Raw genomic sequence first — 13,956 nt, 5'->3', positions numbered from 1 at the left:
ATTTTAAAGGAGTAATTTTGCAGCTAGATAACTCAATTTTTAGGACATAATTACATTAATGAACAGAGGAGCTGAGTACATGAATATATTCATATAGTGCAGCATATAATCATCATTAAAATTTTAATAGAGGAAGTGATTCAAGTACATTTCTATGAGAATATAATTTCTCAATTATGGAAAGTATCTAAGAACAACACCAAAATGAAAACAGGTAACACCCATTCCATTTATCAAGTTGTAAATAGATGTTTAAAATGTTATCATAAGCATAAGTATTAGAGTTCTTCCCATTTAATGCTATCTTTAATTATAAGAAAAAGAAGTAGGAAGAGGTAGAATGTTAATGATGTTCTTGCATAAATTTTGATAACACCAAAGAGCTGTGTTTAGAAAATAAGATTGTGGAAAGGCAAATCACTTTATGTAGACACCAGTAGCCTAAATTGCTCATATTCAGTAGGAGTGAGGAATCTGGATAAGTGAAAATTCTGAAAGAAATCTGAAAGTACTGTTTGTCTGTAAAGTTGAACTCATTTGTAGAACAACATAGGTTCCTGCTTGAGTCTGTTGTAACATTGGCTTGTAAATGGATCCTATCACATGGCAGGAACACTAGAGCATAATTTCACATTGTTTTGAGTACAAGTATTACTGTGCTACATCTTTTTGCATGACAGTTCAAGAAATACTTAACATTTTCTGTTATATATAGTATATTCCACACAGTGGTGTTTTTCTCCATCCATGATGTAATATACTGACTTCCAGCATATTGTTTGTTCTTCAAACCTTTGCTCTAGGATATTATGATTGTGAAGTAAAAGCTTCTGCTTTTCAAAAATGTTGGTTAAAGCAAGGAAAAGCTCCTGTTTATCAGAAATACTGTTTTGGAATGAAGACACGTTTTACGTCTGTATTAAAATGAAATGGTTCTATGAGCAGCTCCTGTTCAGAAATTTTTTCATTTTTTCCAGATTCTCGATACATTCTTCTCCCAGTAGTTTTGCATCATCTCCACATGCATTTACAAGAGCAGAAGGACCTTATAATGTGTGCCCGTATCCTTAGCAACATATTTTGCCTCATCAAGAAGAACAGCTCAGTGAGTAAACACAGTGTCACATCCACTTGAACTTCTTTATATGGCTCAATGACATTTAATGACACAAACTGGACCTCGCCCAAGGGCATTTTAAAGAGTTCTCTGTGTAATGAATCTGCATGAACATGTCATTTTGATTTCTCGTGATCCTTTTCTTTCCATGGAGGAGTATTTAAATTGTAGCATATAGTGTTCTGCCAAGCTTTGACTCTTTTTGAGTGTCGTGTTGGAAAGACAGACATGTCTACTTTCTTTTAGGGGCATTTTCTATTGTGGGCTGCTTAGTCTTTGGAAACAAAGGGGTTATATAGGTAAATAAATCAATATTAGTACTGCAAGGGGGATTGCACTTGGTTGTTAGCTGATAAGCTTTGTGACCAATTCTGATGTTTCTATTTTCTAATTAACCTGTGACAGCTGTGTGGGAGCTATCTTAGACAGGTGTATTGCAAATGTGAAGATAATGGTAGATTCTTACAGTCAACAGGATATAAGACAATTAGAACCAAACATTACCTGTAGTTAGTGCAGTATATACATATTAAGTCCAGAACACATTACCTTGTAATGCATTAGTGAGGACTGTTTTATGTGTTTCTTCATTTCATACCACTGTCAACAATTACAGTTGCTCCGTCAGTGATTTGATATGGATGTGGTTTGCACCTTTGCCACTGTAACAACATTTTAATTGCAGCTGCTCCTGGATTAGTATAAAACCTCATCACAAGATAAAGTGATAGATGCTAAAGCAGAGCTGTGGTTTTGGATGGGGAGAAAGGCTTACATAGTCTTAATTGCAGGAGATCTTCCATTTAGAGTTCCCAAACCAGAGATGTACTCAGTAACAAATGGATGTCTACATAGAACTCTCTCCAGTGTTCAGGATATGCAGCTGTTATTTTTAGTAGTCTTTGAGTCTCTCAGAGTATTAACAATTTGATGATTTTCACATGATTTTTGTGGATCAGTTCAGAACTTTATTCCTTCCATGGTAATCAAGATTACATCAGTTAACAATCGATCAATTACATCAATCAACACTACAGGTTGAGGGAACAAGTGAATTTGCAGTAAGGCAACTTTGAATATTAAGCTGGTTGGCCGTTCTAATAGTAGTTTGTGCTTGAGTCCTCACAGTTCCTAAATACACTGTATACTCTCTGCTTTCATAAGTGTCCAAGTTAGCAGTTGTTTGATGCTAGATGAAGTGACAGAGAACATCTTAATTCCAAACAGGAATTTTGAGTTTTGTTACAAATCATATGCTTGTCAGCTGAGCTTTGGTTTGGTTGTGTGCATTTGTTTATGAAGTGTTTCTTTCTGCAAAGAAGTGTCAGCTTAAGCCATGGATAAAATTGTTCAGGTTAAGATGGTGGTGTCTACTGCAGTGGAGACAGAAAACAGTGTTGAAGCAGGGAAAACATATTTCTCTCTGAATTAGAAAGAAGTAACTACAACTTGACTTTATCTGTGCATGTAACTAAGGTATTCATGGTCTCTTTTGTCAGTGAACACTTTGGTTCCTGTGTGTTGCATGCAAGCAGTTGTAGACTTACATAAATGACTAATTTGTTTGTGCTACTCAGTTGATGAGAAGCAATGTAGCTGGTCCTTAGTGATGAAGCAGGTCTTGAAGGTTGAGCACCATCTGCTTGTTTCTGGTGATAGTTTCAAAGTGTGAAAACAGAATTCTGCTTTTTGGAATTTATGCCTTTCTTGGCAATTTCCCCAGAAAATATATGAGTGTTACCTATAAAAATCTTGCCCCAAATTTACAATTAACTTGCCCCAAAGTTAATTGTATATTGTTACTGCTTACTTCTAAACATCAATTAAAAAAAGAGCTGTGCTAATCTGATGAATGCTGTCATCAAAAATTCATTCCCATAACTGTCCTTTTTATTTCGGTATGATGTCATTAATTGAAAACTGTTAGAAAAAACCAATAGAATTAAACAATATCTAAATTAAAGAATAGTCCTGGTTTCTTGAATTTAGCACTCATAATAAAACTATAATTTATTTCTAAAACCACATCAAAGGAAACATGCCTGTGGTCATCTTTGTATTTTAAAATCTTAAATTTTTTTTTTATTATTTAAGGAAAAATCAGTCCTGGAAGAAATTGATGTGATTGTCAACAGTCTGCTAGATATTCTATTAAGGACCATACTAGAGATCACCAGCCGACCACAGCCATCAGGCTCTGCTATGCGCCTCCAGTTTCAGGATGTGACTGTAAGTTTCTTGTAATGAGATATCTCACTATTGTCACTGGTTAGACTATTATATTTGGGATGATGTTGCCTTTATATTGTAATTTGGAGTCTTGAGATTTTGTGTATAAAACAGAGAATGAAAAGAACAGAACCTTTCCTACATTTAACTCATTTTTAGTGGAAATAGTGGAAATGGAATTTTTTCATTAAACTCATTTCTAAATTGCGACTGAGGGGAAGAAAAACCCCAACCAAAACAAATACAAGACCAAAAGATAAAATTTCTTTTGAGACTCTTTCACGTTTGTGATTATTTCAGTATGTTTCTTTTGTTGGCAAATGTAATAGCTTTCTGAAACTCTTAAACATTGAATTCCTGAAAATGAAAGAGTATCAATCAATACCATTTTGCTTCCTAAAATGCATACATTTTTTCATGGTGAAACAGCTCTGTAAATGCCTGCCGAATTTATGATACTAACTAGTACAAATACAAATTTATTAATTGAAAGGCATTTTGTTGTTCTCTGGGCTGAGCATTTGAGCTTCGTTTCTATCACATGAAGTAGAGCATAGATTTAGAAGATTAATAAATGATGTTTTGGTGAATCTGCTCTAACAACTTGTGCAAATGAGGAGGTTGAAATGCAGGCATTTACAGAAGAGCCTGCGATGAGCACTCATGAAACTAAATGAAGTGTTATTTTGCTTTATTTTCAGCAAGGTTTTTGCTTTGCTTTTCAAGGGCAAATTGGTTCTAATATTATAACCAGGGATGTGACCCCCAAATGAGGTGAGGGGATAGCATTTTGTGCAAAGAACATACTATGCTGAGTGATTTGCCGTCTCATTATACACTTGATTTATTAATTAATTGTGCCGTATTTACACTGTAACAGTTTAGTTAATGAATAGATGGTGGCTTTTCAAACCAGAATTTCCTCTAAGATCAAACACTTCAAAAGCATTTAATAGTTGTGGAAGAAATGTGTTGTCGGGTTTTTTGTTTGTTTTCTTTTTTTGCTTTTTCCCACAGAGAACAAACTGTATGTGAAGTGTTCTATGGAGCTGACCAAGCTCTGTAAAAAGATAACACTATGCTTTAATCACTGTGATTCAGCAGCACTATTACATCTAAGAATTTGGGTCTTTTTTTCTTAAAATTGCAAAATTACCACTGTGTGCTGTGTGACATACCAGGCCATCACAGGAAAATCTAAGCTGAAGAAAGGGTGGTAGTATTAGGATGTTAGTGTATCAAAGCTCTGAGCTTATTGGTTTCTTATGAGATAACCACTTGCTTGCAGATTTCTTCATAAAACACCAGGAGAGCCTGATTCTTTTACACCATAAAAAAATATTAGAATCTAGCAGTGCCTTCAAGGTGCAAAATTTCCTTTCTATGCATCAGAAAAGCCATGTCATTGTCATTGCAGGCTCTCAAAGAATACTTAACGTGGAAGTGACTCACAGCACAGCATAAGGCAATTATATACATTTATGTAGAAACATGCAGTATGGGCTTCTGGCAACACATGGAGGCAGATTCTTGGAACTATTTGGAGAGCAAGTATGACGAAGTACTCAATGTGAGTACAGAAGTAGAGTCTGTTCCAGTGTGTCACCATTATTTCAAACTGCATGTATCGTAAGATTTGCTTAGTGAGATGTACCATGGCAGTGCCCTAGACAAAATTCTGTCATAGTTTTGAATCAGACATATTCTTCCTTGTGGAAACAGTCACAAATGCATCTCAGTGTGATCTTCTAGGCTCACATATCACTGCTTTTCTTCACAAAGGAACAGCATAAAATCAGGCAGCATCAGGCTTTGTGCTGCCATGTCTTCATCGTTTTTTTCATCTCAAGTAGTTTTGGTACCTCCATGCCATTTCAATTTGCAGTGAGCAGTCTTGTTACTTGGTACCCTGCAAGATGGATGTGATGTTTCAAACTGAGCCCAAAGAAGACATGGCTTCAGGGTGTTAGTGTTACAGGTGTTGCACTGACAAACACTGAATTTAATGCAATGGTGAAAGTGAAACTTCTGCGTTAGGTTGTCAGTGATTTAGACCTTTGGATTTTCTTAGGAAATATGCATTTGCCTATAAAGGGCAGAAAGCAGTCCAATTAAAGTGAACTTTTGTTGATTTCAGATCTTGGAAGTTCAGTCCCTCAGGACCTAAATGAGTTGCAATTTAATTGTGGACTCTATGTATTTTAATAATTGTGCTCCTTAAGTAGGGCACAAAAAATTACTTAAGGATTCTACCTAAGTGAATTGAGTAATCTGCTTGGCTTGACTTTTGACACTGGAATTGGATCCTAAATGGTTTTCTTCAAGTTTGTTAGGTGTGTGGAGTTTGCTTTTTGCACACAATTCGCAAGTTAGTCTGTGGCTAACACTGGCAGAAACCCAACAACATAAGTTTTTTATGTTGAATTCAACAAATGTAGATGAATGTTAATTGCCATTTTAAAAACCAGCTGCCTGTATAGCTTCCTACATTCAAATTAAAAGCTTAGCTTTAGAAGTCGGTTAACAATTAGCTAAAGCTGGTACCCTTTGAAAACTAATCTGTCTGTCAACTACAGTAGTACAGCTTTCTATAATAGATAATGATTTTTTAATGTGCTGCTATAAGTTGAAGTAAATGTGGGAACACAGAAAGGGCTGCTTATAATGCCTAAGCAGGAAAGAAAGTATTCAAATGTTCACACTCAAATTTTGCCACTCAAGCTAACAATCAGGGTAAGCTTACATCATTATTTATTTACTCTGTTTGGTTTGGCTACTTGGCCAAGTCTGAGTGGTCTCACATTTTATAGCTGAATTAAAAGTCTGCAAATGTTATATCTGTTCAGATGAACCTACATTATAATAAATGTTCAAGATAAAATCATATTGAGGCTAAATGCCATGAAATTGAAAATATTAAAAAATAATTATAAAAAACCAAAGTAATTTTCTTTTCAGAGGAGAACCTGATAGGGTTGGAAATAAATTTACAGATATTTACAAGACAGCAGCTGTAACCTTGATCGATATGCCCAGAGTATGAAGATTAAGAGATTTGGTAGCCTTAGGGTATTGTTTTGAGATTACAATTTTATGATTCTATGAATGTTGTGTTCACTTCAAAACACAATGGTTTTACAAGGAGGTAATTAATTTGGGATCATTACTTCAGTGTAGAATCTTATTACGTGCAAACAATTAGTATTTTATTGCTATGTTGCCAGTCAGAGCCACCACCTCACGTTCCACCAAGTGTATCACATATAATCACAAATGAATTAGGCCTTCCAATGTAAAATCTAGAACAGCCACTCTTGTGAAAATGTACTCCTTTTTGAATCTTATTTTCTGTTTTTAATAAAGGCAGGGGAAAACATATCCAAAATTTGACCAGACAAATAGACACAATTTTAAAATAGTTATACCTCTCTGTTCTCCCAGTCTCATTCTCCATTTCTGGTAGATCCAGGCCAGAAATGTGTTCTCCATTTTTTTAGGGAGCTTGTAAGGTTTCAGGATTGGTTTTTTTAAGCATTGGGATGAAAACCAGACCTTTCACTCTTTTCTGTCCTCAAACCAGACCTTTCATTCTTTCCTGTCCTCATTCATTCTGCCCTAGGAAACTTGTGATCAAAACATTTTCAAAGTTTGTTCAGTCCTATAAATAAATTTTCTTTTCGACAAATCTTGGATTTTTTTTTTTTGTGATGAAAAAATCCATTAATTTCTTAAAACAATACCATTCTTTTGTTGTTGTTGCAAAATATGCTTGTTTATATTTGTTTCAAAACTGAGTTGACTAAAGAGGTTGTAATTTCAGCAATCTAAATAATTTCTTTAAAAACAAATACAGGGGAAACTAACTAATCCAAGTTTTACCGGTTTAGCCATGCTGGAACTATTTCAAATAGATTTTGCTAAGCAAGTAAACTGTATTTGGCATAAAATATTTATTTAAATGGGAAGGCAGTGCATAGGTGAATTAATATATTTTCACAAAACATGGAATTGAAGCCTAATTGTAGATTAATTTCCCTTGCATTTGTTAATTATTTTGAAGTGCTTGTGATATAACAGTTTAAGGTCAAGTGCAGAAAACATTATAATATTTCTATTCTTGGCTTATCTGAGCAGGGGGAATTTGTCTCCTGTTTGTTATCACTCTTGCGGCAAATGACTGATAGACATTATCAGCAGCTTCTTGATAGCTTCAGCACAAAGGAAGATTTGAGGGTGAGTAACAGAATTGTATTACCACTTGCTTAGGTCTCTTTAGTTCTCTTTTTGGATTTGTCTCCCTTTAACATATGTCTGTCCTTTGATGAATCATTTCAATATTTAAATGCAATCTGTTTTTCAGGGTTTTTGTGCACTCGGGTCCACTCTTACAGTGGGGCAAGGACTCTGTTGCTTCTAAAATGACAGCAGAGAGAACATGGATGGAGGGGACTATATAATTGCTTTAAAGCTATGAACTTAGCCTCCAAGCCTGCTTTAAAGGTGGTGTCAATTTAAGGTTACACCGTTCTGCTTGATTCTTCCTGTCAGGCAGTTGTTTTGTTTGGGATTTTTTGTTTATTGAATTTGGTTTTTTGGTTTTTTTTAGTCATTAAATTACGTATGCCAATAGAAAACACGCAGTTTGAGAAATGCATATTCAACTAGCTCTCCATTTTTCTTAGCTGTACAACAAGCACATTGGCAGAAGAATGTGTCGGACTTATAATGTGTGTTTGCCCAGTTTGGTCATGAAAAAGAGTAGCTTTCAAGGTGATTTCTTCCAGTTTCATTAATTGAGTTACTGGGTTTGTGGAGATGCAGCATTTTTAATCCTTTTTTGGGGGGAGGGGGTGGATTTTAATAAATGAATAAATATCTTTTTCCTGCATAAAGATATATACTAAGGCTTCCACTCTGCTAGACCCTGAAAAACATATATAGCATCCACTTTCATCTGCACAAAAAATACTGAGTAATCATTTATGCACATTATTCAGCCAGTAATCATGTCCTAGTGTAACAGTATATTTTAGATGTTACTCTTAAATTACCATTTGATAAACCTAAGCAGCTCCATGAAAAGGGGAGTCTAATCATGGTGCAGTTTGATTTCCTTCAATTCCTGATAGCTGTGTAGAGCTATTCTGAAGGGAGCATACCTTTCCCAGGTGCCTTTTCTTTGAGTGAGATGGTCACATTGAGTTTGAAAGATAGAAACTGCTGCCAGGAAGTTATGAATCAAGAGCACTACCTAGGAGTTGTATAGGGTGGATGATTTGTCTACGAGCATTACAGTATCTGTTTCCACCTAGCATAGTTGCTATCCTTAGGCAATTTTTAGTGGAAATATTTTTGCTTTTATCTTGAGTTCTGAGCAGGTATTCCTAGAGGTTTCAAGCTTCATTTGTATTTCATATATCTGTGAAATTCAGTGTTGAATTTATTCAGACTTTTCTTCCTTCTAGAATATGAAAAATCTCTAGAATAAATGCTTGAATGGTGTTTGATTTGACACATTTAAATTCCCCACACACACATACCCTACTATTATGCAGAGGCATATGGAAAGCAGATGTAGCCAGTGCCATCAGCTATCAAAACAGAGGTCTTAAGAACTTGAGTCCAGAATTTATTTCCATTCAGATCTCATCAAATCAACGTCAACTCCACCAGTGATTCAGTGGCAGTAGGCTGATCATCATTAATGCAGCGTTCGTTCTCTTCTGAATCTTAAATAAAACGTTGGTTTTTACCCTCACTTGAAAATATCAAGTAACACTGAGAGCAAGAGGGAAAGATGAGAGCTAGTGTGTGAGGCTAACACTGCTGTTAATCATGAGCTGATTGTGTATGATTTAGGCTATCTAAACCATCTTCTTCTCTGTTTTTCTGCTTTGATTGCCAAGTGTGGAACTTCCTTTTATTTTATACTGCTTTAAGATATGTGTCTTAGGAAATTACATCAGTATGGCTAAGTGAAAATTCAAAGTATAAATATCTGTGATAAGACTTTTTTTTTTTCACTCTGTGATGCTTTTAGAGGCTGAAATAGTAGCCATAGTTAATCTCATGGCTAGTATGTACTTCAGGATTTAAACCTCAGTGGTAACTATCAGAAACTTGCTGTATTTTTAATTCCTCATTTTACCCTCTGGTCCGTGATGTCAAAGTGAGTTGGGTCTTCCCAAAGCCACATTACAAGGTACAAATCTGATTGTAGGTTGTGCAAGGGACTTACCTGAGTGTAGCTTAGGCCTTTGAATTGCTGTCTGCTCTGCTTTTTTGCTTTGACTACCTCTGATTATAATTAACCATGTGTACTGAATGAATAGGCACAGATATCACAAGACATTTCATCTGTCTTCCAGACTAATTCTCAAGGCGACTGTCAAGTACTTGCATGAACGTATACTTGGACAGCATTTGTTACACAATTAATAACAATACCCCAACAAACCACTTCTCCAAACAAAATTCAGTCTTAAAAGTACTTGCAAAAAGTAATGAAGCTTGTAATTCATCCTATCAAATTATATTTGCAGTTCTTAATCTTTTTTTCTTTTTTTTTTTTTCAAAAAAACCAGTCTATACCAAAATTACTAAAGGCTGTTTCCAGCTTGTTAAACACAGAATAGCAAAATGGAGACTTTGGAGGAATGACATGTGCACATTCTTATATGGCATGCATCTGAGTGATGCTTTAAACAAGTGGTTGCTTATGGAAATATTCCCTCTATTTTGTAAATATATTTAGCTTAAGTAATTGACATGGTGACTGTTTTTGTCAGTTCTTTAAGAGAGAGTTTTTCCACACAAAGCAGAAGATAGAAAAAGCATTTTATATTTGAAAACATGTACATGAAATAAAAAAAGAACTGACAGGGGTTTCATGGCTGAATGGTAGAACCAGGGACTGCACTCACTTTTTGAAACACTGAATTTAACAACAGTTTAAATGCTTCCTTTTATCTTTCAATATTATTTTAAAGATATGCTCCTTTTGGTTGCCACAAAATACTGTCTTCTTCTAGTAAATACATTTTACAGCAATTTATAGAACAGAGGCACCCTTGTAGGCGGATATTTGCTGCCACAAAAAAAGCTCAAATAGAATTTATGAGAAAAGGTAACAGTGTGAGATAGAAATAGGAGGAAAGAAGTGGGAAAGTGAATGCAAAACCCAGTATATGTTAGCACAGTGCAGCTTTGACCACAGCAAGGTGGCTTTGATCAATACGTGTGGGGTTTTAATTAATAGATTAAAAGAAGACAGAACAGATAAGCACCTGCCAGAAGGCCTAGTTTTTATTCAATGGCAGTGTACCCTACATAATGTGACAGAATAGATAAGAGATCTGATGAAGGAAAAGATAATATTTTGTAGGGGTGGGTGTAAACCTTTCTAGGTCCCTGCTCCCTCTCTTCCAGTTAAAGGAGCCTGAGCAGGGTAAGGTGGGTGCTGAACCCTAATATCAAGTGCAGTTTATTCCACTGTTCTCTAATGCCCCTGGGAAACAGGCTGTGTGAGGTCTGTGGGCATGGGGAATGTCTCTCGGGGAGAACCTCAGTTCTAGGCACCATCCTTCCCCCTCTGTGTGGGGACAGCCACTCTCATATGGGACTTACGAAAGGATGAGTGCTGGGGCAGAGGGGTAGCTCTAAAACAAATACTTAGGTGGCTTCTGATGTAGATTAAGAAATCAGAGAAGGAAAGAAGATCTGGGAAAGGAGGTGGACACAGGATGGATAAGTTGCCCAGGCAATGACAGCTTACTGTCAACCATCCTGTTTTCTTATCAGTACCTTGGCACTCTGGATGCTCTACAAAGCCTTGATACAAGTAGCCTGATAACTCTGTAGCATAAACCAAAACAATGGACAATCAAGCAATTAACTTCAAAGTGGACTGTTGACCCAAATTAAAATGCTATATAGATGTATGTAACCTGAGAGATCCAGTGAAGACTCTGACCTGCTTTGCAGGGGATTTTACATGCATACAGGGAAATGTGAAAGAAATTCCAAAGCAGTTTTTGGTTAAATGAATAGATGGTTGTCAGTCTTTCAGAAGGCTGTGCTTTTCACTTAATCTCAGTTTGAGAATTTCATTGAGGAAATACTGCTTCTTGAGGAAAACTGAAGTGTGATATTGTGATATTATTTAATCACAGAATCATAGAATGTTTGGAGTTGGAAGAGACCTTAAAGATCATCTAGTTCCAACGCCCTTGCCACAGGCAGGGATGCCTTTCACTAGACCAGGTTGCTCAGAGCCCCATCTGGCCTGGCCTTGCCTTAAACTTTTAGGGATGAGGCATCCACAAGTTCTCTGGGCAACCTATTTCAGTGCGTCGCCACCCTCACAGTAAAGAATTTTCTCATATATAATATAAGCCTACTCTCTTTCAGTTTGAATTCTTGTCCTGTCACTCTACATCCTTGTAAATAGACTCTCTCCATCTTTCTTGTAGGCTCCCTTCTGTTACTGGAAGGCTGCAATCAGGTCACTCCACAGCCTTCTCTTTTCCAGGCTTAACAAACCCAATTCTCTTAGCATTTCCTTGTAAGAGAGGTGCTCCCTTTCTCTAATAATCTTTTTGGCTGCTCTCTGGATTTGCTCCAACAGGTTGATGTCCTTCTGTGCTGGGGATCCCAGAGCTGGATGCACTACTCCAGGTGGGATCTCACCAGAGTGGAACAGAGGGGCAGAATCACCTCCCTCTACCTGCTGCCCACACTGCTTTTGATGTAGTCCAGGACACTGTTGGCTTTTTGGGCTGCAAGTGCACATTGCTGGTTCTTGTCCAGCCTCTCATACACCAGCATCCCCAAGTCCTTCTCTGCAGTGTTGCTCTCAATCTGTTCATCCCCCAGCCTGTACTGATACTGGGCACTGCTCCGACCCCAGTGCAGCACCTTGCACTTGGTCTTGTTAAGCCTCATGAGATTCTCATGGGCCCACTCTTCAAGGTTGTCCAGGTCCATCTGGATGGCATCCCATCTTTCAGGTATTTAGTGAAGATGTTTAAGTGGTGTGAAGTAGTACTAAAGCTTATAATACTATCTAGTACTATCTTATAGATAACTTAGAGATAGTACTAGAACTTATATACACTAGGTATGAATATTAAGAGATGGTATTTAGAGTATGTGAAAGGACACAATTAATTCCTTATTGTCTGTTAAGATAGAAGGCATATGAGACATTAATTTATATCTATATTCCACCAACCAAATGTTAGTTCACTTACACTACCGGCAAAAATGTCTTTTAAATGTTAAAATCTGTTACTAAATCTATGTTTTGCATCTAATATCACTAGTGACTACATTGATGACACAATTTTCTGCATTTTTTCTCTTAAAATTAGAAATAATTAGCCTGGTGTTAATGTTTCAGATTTTAATGTCAGTGTCTACATTTGCTTTGTTTTAAAGTTTGCTTGGAATAAAAGATGTATTCTGTTTTATCCCTGTTACCCAAAGAAATTGATTATATATGGTCTTCCTCTCTGTCTGCTATTATTCTCTTCATGACCTTTGAACAAGCTGCTGAAACTCAGCAGGTTTTGCCTATGGCCTGTGGGTCTCAAAGCCACATATACCTCATGCAGCCCTTGGGTTTTAACTCTTCAAACCACTGTGTGGTTTCCCAACAACACCCATTTGGCCTCTTCAGGTCAGTAGTCTGTTAGTTAGACCCCTAACAGCAGCAACATGTATTGTGTCTGGACAACAGACAGAATAAAAATGGAATATTGGGAGAATTTGGAACACTGTGAGGTGACATGCAGCAACATTCAATGCATTGCCATGTTGTTGGATTATGGCACAGAGCTGCAGGCATTACTGCAGGAAAGGGAAGTAACCTCTAAAAAAAAAAAAAAAGGCAGGCAGAAGTGTTGACATTTAAGTACAAGGTGCAAACCTATAGAAAAATGGTGTGGAATAAAGGTGTTGCTTGTAGAGGTGTTTGTTTGTCGGTAAAGCTGGTCACCTGCATTCAAACAGCACGTTAACTGCAGTGACTATGGTTTATACTCTTTAATACAGATAATATTTGGGCATCTTTGATCAGAAAACAGGTCTCTTTTATGTAATCCTCTCTAGGGAGTGAGTGTGGGGATCTCATCTGTCTTTCCCAGTGCCTGCATTCATCCCCCTTTAAGTGATTCTCTAATGAAAGACATCTGTTGTGCAATGCCTGTCATCTACTCTTTGATAAATGCACTTGAGAATATATTTTGGTGTGCAAAATTGTTTTGTATTCCTTGGCTGTGTCTTCATCCCATCTCTGTTTTGGGCTAACTCTCTACAAGTGATGTGTGCAGAATCAATACCAAACAATTCAAGGTCAAGTACTGCACTGATTCTGTTTGACATGTTTATACGACTTGCTTCATGCTCTTCATGTTGTCAAAACCTCCCTTTTCTTACTAAGAGAATACTGGTAGTACTATACACAATCAAGATGGCCCATTAGAATTACTACCCTTGTTGATAGTTTTATTTGTGAAAAGAAAAACTGAAACCCATGTGCTGAGAGGAATAGTTTAGTTATTTTTCAGTGAGTTAAATGACATAGGAGGGGAAAATGTGAAAAGCATTCA

At 36.6% G+C, this 13,956-nt stretch overlaps 1 protein-coding gene across 1 annotated transcript in view; it reads left to right on the top strand.

The window, feature by feature from the left end:
- Positions 1-937: 937 nt before the first annotated feature.
- The window catches only part of LOC103804873 (dedicator of cytokinesis protein 4-like), a 67,703-nt gene continuing 54,684 nt past the window's right edge, over positions 938-13,956 (top strand). Inside the window, 3 exon segments of the mRNA XM_009077508.1 lie at positions 938-1,105; positions 3,212-3,346; positions 7,481-7,579. Of these exon segments, the coding sequence (XP_009075756.1) occupies positions 938-1,105; positions 3,212-3,346; positions 7,481-7,579 (402 nt within the window).

Source organism: Acanthisitta chloris, unplaced genomic scaffold (assembly GCF_000695815.1).
Source record: "Acanthisitta chloris isolate BGI_N310 unplaced genomic scaffold, ASM69581v1 scaffold15556, whole genome shotgun sequence".
NCBI classification, from domain to species: Eukaryota; Metazoa; Chordata; class Aves; order Passeriformes; family Acanthisittidae; genus Acanthisitta; species Acanthisitta chloris.
This window is presented reverse-complemented; position numbering and strand designations above follow the sequence as displayed.